The 18,138-nt window shown below is 48.3% G+C and overlaps 1 protein-coding gene across 24 annotated transcripts in view; it reads left to right on the top strand.

The window, feature by feature from the left end:
• Positions 1-18,138, top strand: part of MACF1 (microtubule actin crosslinking factor 1) — a 350,067-nt gene that overhangs the window by 221,207 nt on the left and 110,722 nt on the right. For 22 of the 24 annotated variants that reach the window (XM_077337347.1, XM_077337345.1, XM_077337340.1 and 19 more), the window contains 8 exons: positions 1,477-1,646; positions 3,213-3,369; positions 4,096-4,213; positions 7,682-7,744; positions 8,265-8,506; positions 10,246-10,375; positions 14,917-15,116; positions 17,181-17,676. In XM_077337347.1, the coding sequence (XP_077193462.1) occupies positions 1,477-1,646; positions 3,213-3,369; positions 4,096-4,213; positions 7,682-7,744; positions 8,265-8,506; positions 10,246-10,375; positions 14,917-15,116; positions 17,181-17,676 (1,576 nt within the window). The remainder of the gene's footprint in view (positions 1-1,476; positions 1,647-3,212; positions 3,370-4,095; positions 4,214-7,681; positions 7,745-8,264; positions 8,507-10,245; positions 10,376-14,916; positions 15,117-17,180; positions 17,677-18,138) is intronic. The other 2 variants (XM_077337346.1, XM_077337326.1) reach the window with 1 other exon arrangement.

Raw genomic sequence — 18,138 nt, 5'->3', positions numbered from 1 at the left:
GGGAAACTTCAAGAAGGTCATTGTCAGCCAAAGGGTGCAGCCAGTATTTCTTTCAATAGGCATGCACAAGCCTTGTTTCCTGAATTTCTGGGTGACATAAGCTCACCAACAGACAAAAAAAAACCATACTAAAACTCAGACCCACGAATAATCCATTAGAATCTTAATAAAAAGAGTGAACAGAAGTACCTGATTACTGTCAACCATGCAAAGTCCTGGCAACTGGGCTAGATGTCTTTTGATTGAGTGTATCGCTTTTTAATAATTACAAGTAGATCCTTGCACCAACCCTGCTACAAAGGAGCTGGGAGCTGAGCCTCGTCTGCTTTCCCCCTCGTCTCCTGTAGAGGGCAGCGCTTGGCCGCTTGACTGCCACACACACTGGCCAACAGGTGTGGAAGGTCTCTGGGCCAAACTAGACATCACGACATCCCCAGTCCGCCACAGGGATCCGGAACCCTTTTGGAACCTGGTGGTTGTTGTTTTTTACTTTTAAAATCACAGCAGGACCGCAGGGCAGAGGAGGGAATTTAATTCCCCCTGCCGCAGTCCCCATCAGCATCTGCCCACCTCAGTGTTTTTTTAAAAGGCTCTAAAATAGAAATTTAATTATAAATAAATAAAATGGCACTGTGTCCCTATGGCAGTCTTGGGGCTGTCCTATTGTCTAGATCAGGGGTAGTCAAACTGTGGCCCTCCAGATGTCCATGGACTACAATTCTGAGGAGCCCCTGCCAGCATTCGCTGGCAGGGGCTCCTCAGAATTGTAGTCCGTGGACATCTGGCAGGCTGCAGTTTCACTACTCCTGGTCTAGACAATAGGTCTAGATGAGCCTTGTATGCAAACCACAATTCTACAGGATCGCTTTTATGGCTGGATTCTGCTTCTTCAGAATCTCAGCATCTTTCAGGCCTTCCTGGCTGCTGGAGGCTTCTGGAGCCAGAAGTGAGATCTCAAGGCTGGGACTTCAGTGCCCCAAGCATTTTGGTGCCCCTCCCCACACGGAGCAGACTACAATGAGAATGCCTTGTTTATTTATCTAATAAAATATTTGCATCCCTCTTGTCCCCATTGCTCAAGACAGCTTACAGACTCAGATTCAAAAGGGACAATAACCCCCATCCCTCGAAAAAGACTGCCCACAGCTAGGTCTAAACAAGAGAGCAGCCTTTTGATGCACACAGAATCGAGCTGTTGTGTAGGAAGGCAAATAAATGGTCTGATCCTGCATCCTGGGCCATGAGGCATTGTGGGACAAGAGGTGCTGCTTCAGATGTTCCAGTCCCAGAATCCATCTGTGTAGAATGGATTGTTAGGCACCAGCCACCTTCTACTACCTGCCCACGTGGCTGGCATAGGCTGTGTGGCTTCGTGGCCCTCTCCCTGTGGAGAATGCGGCTATGTCCCCAGAGATGCACACCGAATCATGCAAAGACTGAAGTTTCCTCCCTGCTTGTTTTATTTTCTTTTTCTAGGAACTGAATTCTGAGATGATGCAGCAACAAGAAAACCTGGAGACACTGGAACAAGTGTCTGCAGAGCTGAACTCTTGTGGGTTTGCAGGAGCAACCTCTCCCCAGCACCAGGAGAAGATACGCGGTTTGCGGAAAGACTTCCTGCAACTTCAGAAAGCGGCAAAGGAGAGGTATGATACAGCCCCAGGCAGCCCTGTGAACTCCAAGTGGGGCTGACAAAGGTGGTGTGTTTAGAAGAGCTCCAGACAAAGAATTTGGGGTTAATTTTGGATTCAGTTAAATTGACCCAAGCCCGATTCGACTTACCCTGAATCTTCTAAAGCCTTGTTTTGGTACTGGGATTCAGGTTCAGCTTGATTAAAGGTAAAGGTAAAGGTATCCCCTGTGCAAGCACCGGGTCATGTCTGACCCTTGGGGTGACGCCCTCCAGCGTTTTCATGGCAGACTCAATACGGGCTGGTTTGCCAGTGCCTTCCCCAGTCATTACCGTTTACCCCCCAGCAAGCTGGGTACTCATTTTACCGACCTCGGAAAGATGGAAGGCTGAGTCAACCTTGAGCCGGCTGCTGGGATCGAAATCCCAACCTCATGGGCAGAGCTTCAGACTGCATGTCTGCTGCCTTACCACTCTGCACCATTAGGGAAAGCTAAATTTTTCAGCTCTGAGGCATTTAAAGGGAATGAAATGTTGGGCTGCAGTGGCAGGTGGGTGCTAGACACCACACCGCACCCAATGATTCCAACGCTGCTCCCCTGGGCAGAGCCTGAGGTCAGGGTAGGCCCCCTCTCCCTTCAACCACTCAAAGTAAAAAAAAATGAAACATCCTCCCCAGCCAACTCCAAGAGGACTCACCGCACCAGACTCCAGCTGCCACTTGCAGGTCAGCCTCAGCTGGCAAGGGTTTGCATGGCCAGGACCCCTTCCCTTCCCACCCCCTCCAGGACCACCATGGGCCATTTGTGGAGGGCAAGGGTTGACCTGCCCAGTTAAAGTAAAAGCCACCCCAAGTCCTTTAAAAAATCTTTTAATGATATAGATATAAAAATTAAATCCTCCCAACCCACGCAACCCAGGGGTTATGCATAACCCTGGCTGGGAAATGCTGGTGCAAACTTTATAATGACAAAGGACTCCTCCCCTAGGAGTACGTGTGCCAGCAGAGTTCTATGAAAACTGGGTCAACAGAAGAAACCATCCTTGCCCGCCCCTGTCTGCTTTTTCCTTCTCACAACAGCTTTGATTCAGCTGTTAAGAGCCACTGAAACGAACAGGGCAGTTCAAACTTTCTTTAATGGAACATGGAGATAGAAGGAAGGTAGATTCCTGGAGATGTGCTCTTGGAGGAGTATCTCGTTTCTGCCTTTGGTACACCAAGACAATTGGCGGGGGGGGGGGGCACCAAGCAAAGATAAACAGGGCTCAGAGCCAGGGATGAACTGGCAATTTAACTGACAGGAAGAGTTCCTGCCAGGCCACTGCTCTGGAGGGCTGGAGGCAGCCAGGAGAATACAAAGCCAAGCCCGGGTCCCTCTTCTTAGCACTGGAAGGGCTGCTCAGCCTGACTTGCTCCAGGGCCATTTTGGCTTTCAAGTCCACATCTGCTTGGGAGAAGAAGGTGCTACCGGGCCTCAATCTAATTCTTCCACTGCAAACCAATGTGACTCCCCTCTGAAAGTAAGCAGTCACCAGTTGATGTGTTGACTCCTTCCCGACCTCCTTTCTATCCCCACCTCAGAGAGAAAGGTGCATCGTCCTGCCAGGAACAGCTGGATGAGTTCCGGAAGCTGGTTGGATCCATCCGGAAGTGGCTGAAAGAAACAGAAAGAAATATCCCAGCCACCGAAACCTCCCTGGGCACCCACGAGTTGGAGAAGCGGCAGCAGCAGGTGGAGGTGGGTTGAACACAAGGTCGGGGACCCTGTGTGGGTGGATGTGGGGAATGCCTTGTCAGGCAGCACAGTTTCCACCACAAGCTGGGAGGATGGTCCAGAGTGGGTTGACTGGGGGCTGAAGTTCACTGCGACCAGTCTCCAGCAAGATCTGGAGCCTCTTGGCAGAGATGGGTGTCTGGCTTCCTGCAAAGGTGGTCTTTGGGGGACACATTTGCTCTCTACAGGCATCCTATAGCTAAGGCTGTTGTGTCTTCCAGTCTGCTTCCACTGAAAACAAACAAATCAGAAATCTGCCCCAGGGAAGGATGAATTCTGAGACCTGCATAAATATATTTCTATCAATGTGCTTAATTTGCAGCATATATCCTCCTTCTGGGATCCCTTGAGAGGAGGAGGGAAAGATGTGCACTGCAATCATTCGCCACCCCATCCCACCCCAAACGTTATAAATCCTGTGGGTTCACGTGCGCCTTCCATTGCTGTGGGCTTCAGGGTTTTTGTGAGGCTCTGGCCATTCATTCCGGCCTAGTTCATATCCTTAAGGGCTAGAAACTTGTATCCATATTTAAATGAAAGCCGAGGTTCTCTGCGTTTTGAAATCTGTGCCCAGCCAACTCTGTGCACGCTTCTGCAGAGGAACAGAGAAAATACACATTATAGCCTTGCCTGTACCCAGGTCTTTAGGTTTGCCTCCGTTTCTGACATCTGGCTGTATTCTGTTGTTAGTTCCTCTTGGACGAATGGACAGAGAAGGGAGCTCTCGTTAGGGACGTCAACTGCAGAGGGACAGCCTTGGAGAGCTTGATAGTTGAGATCACAGCTCCAGATACACAGTCCAAAACAGGTGAGACCTACTCCTTTGAAACGTCTTCAAACTGCAGGTAGAGCTATTCCTTCGTGCCTTTATGAGTTATCCTGCTTTCAGTGGTTAATGACATAGAACTTGCATAAGCACAGCAGCATGGATTTGGGATTGGGGAGGGTGGGAGACAGACAACCAAGGGCAGAAACTGGTGAGGTGGAATAGGGAGGCAGATGTCCAATTTTGGTTTCCTGTTTGTCTTTTGTGACGATTTAAAGGACTCCTGGAGCAGATACCTTGTTTGGTGGTAGATGGTCCCAGGTCCAGATAGGAGAATTTCAGGGAACTTCCTGTTCACCTTGAGAGCCTGGATAGCTGCTTCCAGGCAGAGTGGTCACAAGGAATTGGAGCTCTGGGCTCTCGATGGCAGCTTCCTGTCTGTGAAATCCATTTTCTTGCTGCCTGGAGCTGGCAGGGGTTTGCTTCCTTGTCCAGCTACTGTCAATGGCTTTTCCAACAGAATGTGAAACACCTCCCTAAATTTCAGAGGCATCCAATATATATAATAATAAAGTGTTGTTAAATCACAACTGGCTTCAGACAACCATGCATGGAATTTTCGAGGCAAGAGATGAGTATAGGAGATTTGCCGTTGTCTGCTTCCACAGAGCAATCCCTGGTCTTTCTTGGTGGTCTCCCAGCCAAGTACTGATTGTGGCCAGTACCGCTTAGCCTCCAAGTTGTAGCTCAGCTAGAATCAAGTCCAGTAGCACCTTAGAGACAACAAGATTTTCAGGGTGTGAACTTCTGAGAGTCAAAGCTCGGACCCTGAAACGCTTGTTGTTTTCTAAGATTCTATATTATTCTAAACTGAATTTCAGCTCAGTAGCATTAGGAAGTTAAAAACCAATTTATTTCAAGACTGGATCAATTCACCTTCCCCTCTGCCACCAGCTTGTGCCTCCCAGGGGCTTTCAAATTTGTTCCTGTAACTCTGGCCCATGAAAACCTTGTTAGTCTTCAAGGTACCACAAAGTGACTGCTTGTCCTTTCTGGGCCTGTTGCAGTTACCCCTTTGCAGTTAGGGCACAGAGACCGCTCTGGAGGTATGCCTTTGCCGCAGCTGAAGAACCAGCCCTAGAACATCCCAGCTGGGGCCGCCATTGTGGTCCTTCTTGCCGTCAATTTAAAAGCATCTTTGGAATTTCAGTGGGAAGACGTTTTAGCTTTCACTTCCTTTCCTCAAACCTCTTCGGGGGACGGTGGCATCGCAGCAGCTGCTGTGTTCCCTCTCCGGACTGCAGAGAGAGAAGCATGCAGAGTACCACGTGGGAAGGAAGGGGGGAAGAGAGACACATTGGATGGTTTTCAGACTGTAGTACAAGAAGAAAATAAACAGGAATGCTTCCGGGATTGGACGAGGCTGTTCTGAAACACGAAAAGCTTCCATGGGGCTTGGCATGGCATCTTAAGGCTGAGGTTCCTGTTCAGACAAAACCCTTAATGAGCATTTTAGTGAACGGTACTTCCATGAATAATAATAATCTCATAGCCGTGGCCTCCCTCTGCCTAGCAACCATGGACTTCCTTGGTGGTCACCCATCTGAGTACTAACTATGCCCAACCCTGCATAGCTGGGTTATTCAGGCTGCTGTGCCCATGTTTCTCTTTGTGTGTGCGTGAAAAACTCATTTAAGTAGGGAGGAAAATAAGGGAAACGTTTCTGAAGTCCTGCTAAAAGAGGCTGCTGCACCTGCTTTGGATGTCACTTCATTCTTCATCCACCTGTAGAGACTAGGAGCAAAATATCATGTTACGAAAAATCATGTGACCCTCATGCAACCCACTGAGCAGCGACTAGCAAGGAAAGGTGGTGTTTCTGGGGCTGCTTGGAAACCAGCAGCTCTCTGCTCACTGCACTGGGCTCACGTAGCCCTTGTTTATACCTTGACTTGGCAGTGGAGCTTAGGAGACCAAAACCGGGCCTGTCGTGAAATGTCGTGTCGTCTTGTGCGGTGCTAGCTTTGTTTCCTGGATGTGGTTTGTCCTTACAATCATGCCCGTCAATCCCATCTGGATTCGGACCTGATTTAGGCATTACCTTAGCAACGTAGTAGCTGTGGGAAAGCTGCGTCTGCATAGCTGGCCGGACACAAGGTCACTGCCTCTTGCAAGATGGGTCCTGGCTCGGTGGAGGTAGTTCTCTAATATCTACTGTGTTGCCTAGGTAACATAAATTGGGCCTCAGACTAACAGCTGAGATGAGGAAGTCACCACCAATAAGGGTTGTTCCAGGGAGGGCTGCAAGGCCTTGTTGCCAAAATGGCAGCTCACCTGTGCTCACAGGGCCTTGATCGTTCAGAGAACTCATTGAATGGCCTCTGTTCTGCTGTTGCGATGGGTGGCAAAACTCCTAGGGTGCTTTTCCTATCTGGGGTGCAGGATTTCTCTCCACTGCCCCAGTTCCTGGAAGCGGAAGGTACTGTGATAGGAAACCATCTCTCGGATCTAGAAGAATTAATAGTATCCTCCAGGTGCCGTACATTCTTCTGGGGATGTCAAAGCACAGGAAACGAGAGACCTGTCAGTTGAGAAGCCAAGGAGAAAAACAAGCTGACGATGGATAAAACGAGTGCTTCTTTATTTGTGTGCAGCCAAAACGAGCCCTGGAGGAAGAAACTCATTTTTCAACTACAATCTTCATCAGTGGCTCTTTAACTCTGTAATCCAAAACTTTTGTGTGTGTGTAATAAGTTGAAACACCTCAAAATATCCACTTGAGCAACTATGGTTCCTAGATTTTTTAACAGAGTGGGGGATCCTGTGGTGTAAACCTACAATGTGGTCCGCATATTATACTACAATTTTTTGTTTTGTTTTGGATTACAAATAAAAGGCCACTAATGAAGATTGTGGTTGAAAACGAGTTTGTTCCCCCGGGGAGCATTTTGGCTGCTTACAAATAAAGAAGCACTCTTTTTATCCATCGTCAGCTTGGTTTTCTTTTTGGTGATGTGAAAGCAGCATGGCACAAAGGTGTTTTCACGCATCTCTGCATGATGAAGGCAACTTTATTTATTTTTAGTCTTAATTTATATGCCGCCCTTCCCTGAGGGCTCAGGACAGCTTACTTTGCATAAAACAAGAGTTAATACATTTAGACATTAAAATGATACTTTTAAAAACGATACTTTTTTAAAAACAGAAGCCCATAATTTTGATACTTTTTAAAATTATGGGATACTTTTTAAAAATGATACTTTTTAAAAACATAGGAGCCCATAATTTCCTTCAGCAGCGGAAGGTAATTCAGGCCAGCCCCCTGTCCTGAGGCAGAGGATCTTTTCAGGGAACAGTTTATTTTTTGTAGATGGTCCAACTTGGCCTCTCTGCCCTCGTGGGCAGTGGCCTTGCTGCCAAGGATGCTGTGTGTCTGTGGTTTTTTAATGTCTGTATTGCTAACATGTTTGTCTCTGTCGTTCTGTGTGTCTCTGTGTCTGTCTCATTCAGGTTCTGTGGTGCCCACTGCAGGAAGTTCTGTAGGCAGTGTGAATGGATATCACACCTGCAAAGGTGAGAGAGCCAAGCCTGATATGTGTGTGTGTGAGAGAGAAAGAGTCATAAAAATAGTGGGTGTAGTAGTAAATGTGATTGTCGGAACATAAAAATAGCTTAACAAGTTATTTAACCCCAAATTTAAAAATCCGAAGAAGAAGTAAAAATTAACTAGAATCCTTGTTGACATTAACGATAGACAGATGATAACCTTTAAAATGAATCAGTAAATAGAGCCATAAAATAAACCAACAGCTCTGCTTCCACTTGGCATGAGCAACTTTCATGTGCCTGTCCTCTAAAATAGCCTGGCCAGCATTCTGTAGCCTCCTTAGAGGGAATTTGTCTAATAGGGTCAGAGAGAGAACGAGAATTGTGTGGGAATGAGGAACGTCTGCCAAAAGACCCAGTAGGAGTTTCTAAGGCCATGTTTTGTCTTCATGTGAATATGTCAATAGACTTTCACCCCTGCACCAATGTCAGGGCGTGTGACTTAATACCACCCCCCAACACACATTTGCTTTCTCTTTTGGCTTAGATTTGACCGAAATCCAGTGTGATGTGTCAGATGTGAACCAGCAGTACGAAGGACTTGGTGCTGCTCTACAGGAGCGTCGGGAGGAGCTGTGTGCCATGTTGGCAAAGATGAAAGGCGCCCAGGAGGAGGCGGGTTCTGTGTTGAAGTGGCTGGAGTCCAAGGAGCAGGCCTTGTCAGCACTCGAAGCGCCCTCCTCACCCACCAAGTCGGAGACTGTGAAATCTCAGGCGGATCGTAACAAAGTACGTGGCTGTTTATTTGTACCTGCGTATCCCTCCTCCGTGAATCATGAGAAGAAGGGGCTTCTTGGGAAGAATACCACATGAACAGCTTTGGCCCATGGCATAGTGTACATGGGATGGATCTGGCCGGCAGTGGTGTGCAAATGTGCTTTCATAACCATTCTCTGCCCTGGTTTTGGGGTGCAACAGTTTTCAGCTGATGGGCCTACAGGCAGGGCCTTGAGCAATCAGATGCTAAGGGAAGAAGCAAAGATCAGTAGAAGCAGGGTCTAGGCATGTGCACAGGAAAAAAAGATTCAGACCTTTGTAGATTTGGACAGAGTTAATTTGGACAGAATCGGAATCACTGGAATCTTCCTTCAAAAAGTACCATGTTTTTCACGTGCACATGCTTCTCCCCCCTGCATTTCTGCTACTTGAGAAAGTGGGGTGGGTAGGAGGCATTTAAAGGGCTCACCAAGCAGCTGATCATGACTAATCAGCTGTTTGGTGCATTCTCTTCACTTCCGACCCTTCCTTTAAAGTGGTCGAATTGCAATTCAGCCAGTTTAAAGTTCAGGAATGGGCAATGCATCTTGGATAGGTCCAAAAAGTACCTGAATCAGCATTGAATCAACTGCAGGGAAAGTCTTGACCTAGAGCAAACCCACGCTAAGGGGAGCCCACACTAGGAGTGGGTGCATGGCAGAAGAATCTTTTTGAGGCAATGGAGCTGATAAATTCCCTCCCACACCCCAAGGTGGGAAATGCACATGCTCTTTTGGGAGGACCTGTTGAGTCAGCCTTGGTGGCAAGAAGACGTCCCCCTCTCCAACTCTGGTAATGGAGCAGAGCAGCCTCTGCTTGGAGGATGTCAAATCCAGGTTGGGAAGTTACTGGAGATTTGGGGGCAGAGCCTGAGGAGGATGGAGTTTGGGGAGGGATGTGATACCACAGAGTCCAGCCTCCAAAGCAGCCCATTTTCTCCATGGGAATTGATCTGTTGCCTGAAGATCAGTAGCAATTCCAGAAAATCTCCAGCCCCCACCTAGAGGTTGGCAACCCTAGCTTGGAAGGGACAGCGGCAGGGAAGCCCAGCCCCAAGTCCAGCTGAAAAGGGCATGACTAGCTGGGCAGCAGTTCTTTGTTCTGCTCTTATTTGTGTAGCTTCATCGTCTATAGCTCCACTACCCAAATTCCTTTGGCCAGGAACTGGAAATATCTCTGGGGGGAAGAGACGGATATTGCCTGTGTCTCTCACCGACAACTCTACTTTTTCTGGCAGGGAGTCATTCTCACAAGTGTTCCCAGATGTTGTGGCCCAGCAAAGGGCTGTGAGAATGGCCATCCCGGCCTCTATGCTATGAACTGGAGGGGTGACCCAGGCTCTTGGGTGCTGAGTTCAAGGAGAGCTCTGAATGCTCTCTTCCTCTTATGGCAAGTCTTGAGGGCATCACCCTCAAGTGAGCGTTGGGAGGACTCACACGCAAGCAGCTCCTGGCATTCCCATTGCCCTCCAGATGTGAACTCTGAGTTGTTTACATTCTGTGACTACATAGAATTCTTCCTCTGGTGAAAAGTTCCAGTCCCAAAGACGTAGGTTCACATCTGCTGCCTCTGCCCCCACCTGGTGATTTCCTGCTGCTATGGAGGCAGGCCTGTCTTTTCCTTTGTTGTTAGAAACCAATTATAAAACAGAATAAAATCTGCAACTGTATGCCTAATATTCTTGTCTCTTGTTCCCCACCCTTTCACCCTAGGCATTTCTGGTTGAGCTGGAGCAGAATTCTGAGAAAGTTCACAAGGCAAAAGAATCTCTTTCCAGACTCTTGGAGAAATATCCAGAATCCCCAGAAGCCAGGACCTGGAAGAGCACACTGGAAGACTTAAGTATGTTGCCCCATGATCGCTGGGCCCCAAAATCTCACCTAGGCCAAATCGAGATTTAGCCCTAGTTTAAAGTCAGCAGCAAAGCAGAGTTTCATTTAACTGTGAAGTTCAGCAAATGGAGCAGCCAGGACTTTTGTGTGCTGAACAAACTGTAGGATAAGGGAAGCAGGACTAGGAAGGGGAAAAGGTCCACTGAGGCACAGCCCACCAGTGCATTTGTCCCGTGCAAGCCCTGTGGGAATGAATGGAAGGTGCCAAAACAGCACAAGCATGCTTTCTTGCCTTACTCATTCACTTATTCTCCTCTGTCCCTGGTAGGGGAGATCATTGTACTAATGTCAGTACAAGTCAGCAGTACAAGTCAAGTTTCTGCCCCAACACCTGGGGTTTTAGAAGTTCAATCTCTTGAGCGGTAGGTGAGTGCATTTTTAGTCTAGTGCCAGAAAAACGCACAAAGCACCAGGACAGTGCTTCTGTGCCCTCCTCACCACACCCCAAACTGCCCAAGCAGACAGGAAATGTCGTGGTTATTCAGTACTAGCAGTCTTGTTGTGTTGAACAGTTATAGATTTTCTGGCAATTTCTGTGCAGCTGCAAGTAGAACTGAAATAGCGTTTGCACATTGCTGGTGCCTTCCCAGGACCACTGTCTATCTCTTGTTGCCTCCTTCCCTCCACTTGTTTTAAAACTTGCCCACAGTTATTTCTTGCTCGCTTATACGGTGTTCCTGAAAGGGTCCCTAGCACTTGTTTTCTTATTGGCCGTATGGGAGAAGGAACTGACAAAAGATTCCATTCAGGATTGGCACTCCCACCGTGGAGTAGCAGGAAGTAATTTGTTAACGCTGGACAAATGCAGTGGCCCAGGGAAGCAAGAAAAAGGGGAGTCACAAAATATGAAGGGGCAATTGCAGAGAGCATCTGGATTATTTTCTGGAGCAGAATTTAGTTACTGTAACACCCATGAAAACCTCCTGTACCACCACTAAGAAAACAAGTACTAGGGATCCTTTCAGGAACGCAGAGTAAAGTCATTGTGGGCAAGTTTTAAAACAAGTGGAGGGAAGGAGGCAACGAGAGACAGACAATGGTCCTGGGACACTTCCCTCATGCATTGCAAATCCTGCCATTGTGTGTTTTAACTTGGGGGAAAAGCCAGTCTCAAAGGAACTCAGAAATTGCTGGGGTGTGGTGGGTCTGATGTGATGGCACCTGTCTTCTCTGTAAAGGAACAAGTTATTTCTCTTCCTGGCATAGCGTGGAAGAAACCAAGGAAACGGTTACAGCCAGCTTCCTCACACATTCTGCTTCTAGGAAGTCACAGCAGGCCGACTTGAACCATGTGCATCAGGCAGAGAAGAGTCTCAATGAAATCAGGGAGTGGGAAGGATTCTTAATTAGGGTGTGAGAATAGGGTATAACCAGTGCATGGGTGTTGCCTTCTGTAATGTTAGGGTATAGATTCATGTGATTCCACTAGGCTGCAGAGGAGAATTCTGGGAGGAGGGAAGATTGTGCTGCTTATTTTTTCCTGCAGAGTTTCGCAGATCTTTCCACCATGTGGCCTCTACTCCTTTGGGTGGGGGCTCAGCATTGGTGTGTATGTGTGTGAGAGAGAGAGACAGTGGGGGTGGGGAGAAGAAGGGGATCTGCACTAGATTTTCAGCAATTGCCAGCAGATGTGTGTCCTGGATCCCAGATAGTTAGTGGAAAGTTCCCATCCTCTGTTTTTAGCCATCATTTTCCTGCTCTCTGGTGTCCTTTTGAAGACAGTGTTTCCCTCGTGTGGTCCGACTCCCATCTCTCCTTTGAATAGCTTTTGCCAGTCCTTGCTTGCCTTTCTTTCGAGAATGATTCCGACTGGTCCAAAGGGTTTGTCCGGATCGCCTGAGTTTATGAAGGCTTCTTAGTAGTTGTAAATGCCAAAGATGTTTCCTGTTATACCACATTTCAGCCAAATCTGTGCCCTGCTCTTTCGTGTGAAAACATGACTCTTCCTCCCCCACTGCCACCCCCAGTTTAACATTTAGCAATTTGAATATTTATTAAGCAGGGATTCATATTTGTAATAGAATAACTAAACCGAACTACTTGGTATGCGAAAGTCTCCCCGTTTTTTAAAACTGGCTTCTGTGTAAAATTGGTTCCATCTCTGTTTATTCAGAGGAGGCACTGCCTATTTGCACAGGAGCTGGGCCAGTAATTGGAACTACATGGCAACTTTCCAAGAACAGCCCTGCAAGCTACATTTCAAAGAGGTCTCTGCCCACAGAGGCGTGTGGTTTTACATGCAGAAGGTCTCCAGTTCAGTCCCCAGCATCTCTTGGTTAAAAAGGAAAGGGAACATTGTGTGAACATGCATTCTTGCATTCCTTTCCACTAATTATACCTTTACTGCAGACTTACATTGATTTGGTTTGAACTGTAGTTTTAGGGAGGGTCTGAAACGTCAGTGAGGGTGTTCCACCTTCACAGAACAGAAGATTCCGTGGCTTGGGAATGACTATATAAACCATCTTATGCTCTTATCATGGATACACCTGTGTAGCTTCTAGAGCAGAGCCATCCACCCTTTTTGAGCAGGTGGGCATTGGAATTCTGACACAGTGTGGTGGCTGCAATCACAGATGGTTGCCACACTAGGTGAAACCAATCCCAAAATGTCAGGGAATGTGGATATGCATAACTTTAATAGCAACTCTTTGACATTTCTGGGAAGAATCTCTGCTTAAGAATCTCTGCTAATCTGCATGACCAGTCTCCAGTGGCTGGTCAGAAGCCCCACCCACTTCCTAAAAACACTTGGTAAACTTCGGGAAAGGGGTTGACAGGGGTCACAGCACCTATGGGCACCCTGTTGGGGATCCCTGTGGTGAAGATTCTAGGGAGTGTGGATAGGCAATGCCAGACCTTCATTGCAACTTTCATTGTAGCCAAGCAGGTCACGGACTGCCAGTCATGGGACAGAGCAGCAGGTTCAGGCTCTTTTCTGAGCAACAGGAAAAAACCAAACAAGCAGAGCTAAATAGTGTAATAAAGACAAATGAGAACACAGTCGTATGACAATAAAATCATAGTTCAGTAGAACCTTTAAAGGTGCTACTGGACTCTGATTTTATTTTGCTACTTCAGACCAACACGGCTACTCATTTGAAACAGTCATATTAATACAGCAATGAGTTCTACAAGTGTTTGTAGATTCGGAAGATGTTTTCAATTACAGTCATCGCACAGCAACCAAAAATTCACAACATTCCATACCTTGCAGGCAGCACAGTTGCAATAGGAACAAAAATTTCAAGCCATGCAGTGAGCAAGGTCACGGCGATAAATGTAGTGAGCAAGGCAGTGAGCAAGGTCACGGCGATAAATGTAGCGATGGGGTGTTGGCTATTGTAAACGCCTGTTTCACATTCTACCTGGATTCAGCTTTATCAAACCTCAACAAAACTGTGCAAATGATTACTATCTTTAATCCTGCAGCTTTGGCATCCACTGACTATTTGGAAATGGTCACCCCTAATTCTGCTGGAGAATTTCACTATTTGAATGTGAAAGAGTGAATGCTATATTAAGCATACATACTAGACCAGCCTTTCTCAACTTTTTTACCACTGAAACATTCTTGAGGCTTCAAAAAACTTCAGAAGTAGCACAATTATGCAGAACTAGTTTCAAAGCCCCTTTATAAAAAGGGGTTTTGAAAGGGGAGAAGGCGCGTGAGTCCAGCAGGGAGGGAACCCCCAGCAGCGGTCTGACGCTGTGAGAGGCGCAAAGCGCCCCTCGCAGCGTCAGACCGGCAGGGAGGGAAGCCCCAGCAGCCGCGCTTCGCGCGACTGCTGGGGGTTCCCTCGGGCGGCGGTCTGACGCTGCGAGAGGCGCTTCGCGCCTCTCGCAGCGTCAGTCCGGGAGCAACTGCGAGCCGCGCTGCGCGCGGCTCACAGTTGCTCAGGCTGGGAATCGATGGAACCAATCGGCAGGCGCTTCGCGCCTGCCGATTGGTCCCTCCGATTGTCTGTCGTGAGGAAGGGTCCAACCCGGACCCTTCCTCATCACGGACAAAGCCCACCTCTAGGGGGCTTAACGAATTATTTAGTCCGTGGCGCCCGTGGCGTCACGGGCTGTTTAAAGATGTGGTTGGGAAGCATAGCTGTGTATATGCCCACTCAGGGCCCCTCCCCTTCTCACCCACCCCCAGGCCCATCATTGGCCATTTTGGGAGAGGGGAGGTGCGTCGACATAGCCATATATGGTCATATCACCCAATAGAAGTATAACAATTTTCAAATATATATTTTAAAAGAATTAACTCCCACCCATTCAGGAAACCCTTCCAGGCCCATCAAGAAACCCCATGATTTCACGAAATCCTGTTTGAGAAAGCCTGTGCTAGACGCTTACGTTCTCCCAAGTTCAGTGGGGGACAGATGAGACGAGTTGTTCAAGTTCAAGATCCAGAGACCTTTGCTTACCCTTAGCTGCTGAGTCCAACTGAAAGGTCCTACTGGTGACATTCCCAACCACTGTGTTTCTGGCATTCAGATTCCCGGTGGGCCCACGTCAACCAAGTGACAGCGAAGCGGCAGGAGAAGCTGGAGAAGTCAGCCAGTGAGCTGGCTAGTTTCCAGGTCGCCGAAGGCCAGTTGCGGCCCTGGCTGATGGAGAAGGAGCTCATGATGAGTGTGTTGGGGCCACTGTCCATTGATCCCAACATGCTGAGTGCTCAGAAACAGCAGGTTCAGGTAAGCTGTGGAGACATGCTTTGTTTCTTCCTCCTTTGGGAGATAAATGTTGATTGTGTTATGGGGTGGGGGGCGGAGCACCAGCTGCTGAGCAGATCTGGCTGCCAACCCAGGACTACCCAATTCCACCTTCAGCCCCTCCATGTTAACTGGCATCATGCCAATTGGCCCCAAAATCCAAAGCTGTGATGAACTAAGAGGGGGTGAAGAAATGGGGGTCTTGAAACAGGAGCTGCCACATTGCCAGAGCAGGGAGAAGAGCACCTTCTGCTGCAGGCTGGTGAAAAGCATAGCAATTTCCCTCTCAGTAATGGCTAGGCGACCCCAGAGACCAAAATGATCCCACCTGGACCAATAAACTTTCCATCACTCTGATCTCAAGATGCCTCTTCCCCTTCTCCAGACCACCAGCCTCGATGGGGAGGCAAAGCTTGTTTAAAGATGTTCACTGCATTTTACTAGCCCCACCTGCCTGCCTTTTGTACTTCTCCCCCTCCCCGTGGGGTTATGAATCATATTGCTAAGCAGCCCGTAACCAGTCAGAGATGCAGAGGAAGGGAAAGGGGGAAAAAGTCTCTTGGCTAACACAATTGACTGTCACGCTGCAGTTTGTTTATATGTTCATGAACAGCAGCAGGACAAATAAGGCAGACGAGGGAAATGTTTGATGAATGCCATCATCATCGCCGTTACTTATTTATTTTTGAGCAGTGAAAGTCCTGTTAGAAAAAGAATCCGTTCAGCTTTCTCGGAGGCGGCAGGCGATTTGTGCCTTCTGTTCGTTGCCTTCTAGCTGAAATCCTCCTAGCTGGCTCATGCCTTGGTTGGCTTAATGTACTGGCCAACCAGTACATTAGAAGAAGAAGAAGAAGAAGAAGAAGAAGAAGAAGAAGAAGAAGAAGAAGAAGAGTTGGTTCTTATATGCCGCTTTTCCCTACCCGAAGGAGGCTCAAAGCGGCTTACAGTCGCCTTCCCATTCCTCTCCCCACAACAGACACCCTGTGGGGTAGGTGAGGCTGAGAGAGCCCGGATATCACTGCCCGGTCAGAACAGTTTTATCAGTGCTGTGGCGAGCCCAAGGTCACCCAGCTGGTTGCATGTGGGGGAGCGCAGAATCGAACCCGGCATGCCAGATTAGAAGTCCGCACTCCTAACCACTACACCAAACTGGCTTAATGTACTGGCCCACTGAATATCTGCATATCTTGACACCCCAGAGTGCCAGAAGAGTGGGTCCCTAAACCACGGGGACACTGTACCACTGAGCTGGCAACAATATCTTTTGTGCCACTCACTGCTTAGTTCACCAGTTTCCAAGGTATTTCTCACTGGGGAAACCATTCATGGTGCCCAAGAAACCTTGAAAGGCAGCAATCCTATCCATTTCCTCTATATCACGTAACTGGAGGTGGGGGGGATATGCTCAATGTCATGCTGTCCAATCCTGTAAGACAACCAGTGCTGGGAGGGTGGTCAGGAGTGGTTTAAGGGTTTGCAGGCCCCATGGCACCATAATCAGTTTAAGGATTCTCAGGACCGTAACAGAGTAAAATTGCAGCAGGAGCAGCCAGACTGGGGGGTGGAGGGACCCCATATAGTGAAAAGAGGTGTCACTCCAGGTGTCCTTGAAGAGAGCAAAGAGGAGAAGAGGGAGGCCCCTGGAAGCATGGGACCCATAGCATGTGGTCCATGGGTAAACCAGCCTTGAGGGTGGTATGAGGGGAATTCCTTGGCTTTTGCACCCTGCTCTTGGTCTCTGTATGAGATGGGAGGCTGGACTAGATAGACTACTGATCGGATCCAACAGGGGCCCTTCTTTAACACAGGGACCCAGAATGTATGATGAACCAGAAGTGCACCCTAGAATGTGCCTCAGAATCTTTTGCAGTGAATGGAGTTCTTTGCCCAAAAGTAGGGAGAGTTGAGCTTCAAAAGATGGTGGTGGTTCCAGGGCTGTTTCTGCTGCAGATTGTGCTGTGGATCCATTCTGGTAATCAGCTTGGTCTTCTTGGCAGCCCTTGCTATAAAGACTAAGCCAACTCTTGGTGTTCATCTCTCTTGCAGTTCATGCTGAAGGAATTCGAAGCTCGCAAGCCCCAGTACAATCAGCTCAACGAGGCCGCTCAAGGGATCCTCGCCAGCCCTGGTGAGGTGTCTCCGTCCACTGACCGGACACGGGAGGATCTCCAGGCCATCAACCAGAAGTGGACTGAGCTCATGGAACGGCTCAACTCCCGTTCCAGCCAAATCAACCAGGCCATTGTCAAGAGCACCCAGTACCAAGAACTGCTTCAGGGCTTGTCTGAAAAGGTGAAGGCGGCTGGGCAGCGCTTGAGTGCCCAGTCTGCCATTAGCACGCAGCCAGAGGCTGTGAAGCAGCAGCTGGAAGAAATGAGTGAGATCCGGTCTGATCTGGGGCAGCTGGAAAAGGAGATCACCGAAGCTCAGGCGCTATGCGAGGAGTTGTCTGTTCTCATTGGAGAAGAGTACCTGCGGGAGGAACTGAAGAAGCGCTTGGAGACGGTGGCCCTCCCTCTCAAAGGCTTGGAGGACTTGGCAGGTATGGAAGGGAGTGGTTCCCAGATGTAGGGTGATTAGTACCCAAAATTCAGGGCCTGAGAACCGGAATCCCCCAGCAAACCATAGCTGAGAAGACCTTGTGAGTGACGAGGACTCCAAACCTTGTTAGGCCTGGTCTTTTCCTCCAGGCCTTTACAAGGAAAACTTTGATTTGTCATCCAGTGTTACGCTGCTTTTCTACAATGCCCCTCTGGGTTTTAAGCATACACCTATAAAATAATGAGAGAAGCAGCCTGCAATCTCAGGCCCACAGAGGGCTTGCTGGCCCTTTTGTATGTGTGTGTGTGGGGAGGGGGGGCTCTCCTTACAGACCATTCTCAGCATGGGATTTGCATGCAGAGGCAACTTTGAAATCTGGTTTGGATGTAATGAGTGGAATGAAATTATCACCTTTTGCTATCTCGGGTTGTGTTTAGTTTTTTTTTTTCTTTTAAAAAATAAA

Source organism: Paroedura picta, chromosome 5 (assembly GCF_049243985.1).
Source record: "Paroedura picta isolate Pp20150507F chromosome 5, Ppicta_v3.0, whole genome shotgun sequence".
Lineage (NCBI taxonomy): Eukaryota > Metazoa > Chordata > Lepidosauria > Squamata > Gekkonidae > Paroedura > Paroedura picta.
The sequence above is the reverse complement of the archived record's forward strand: the minus strand, read 5'-3'. Positions and strand labels throughout refer to the sequence as shown.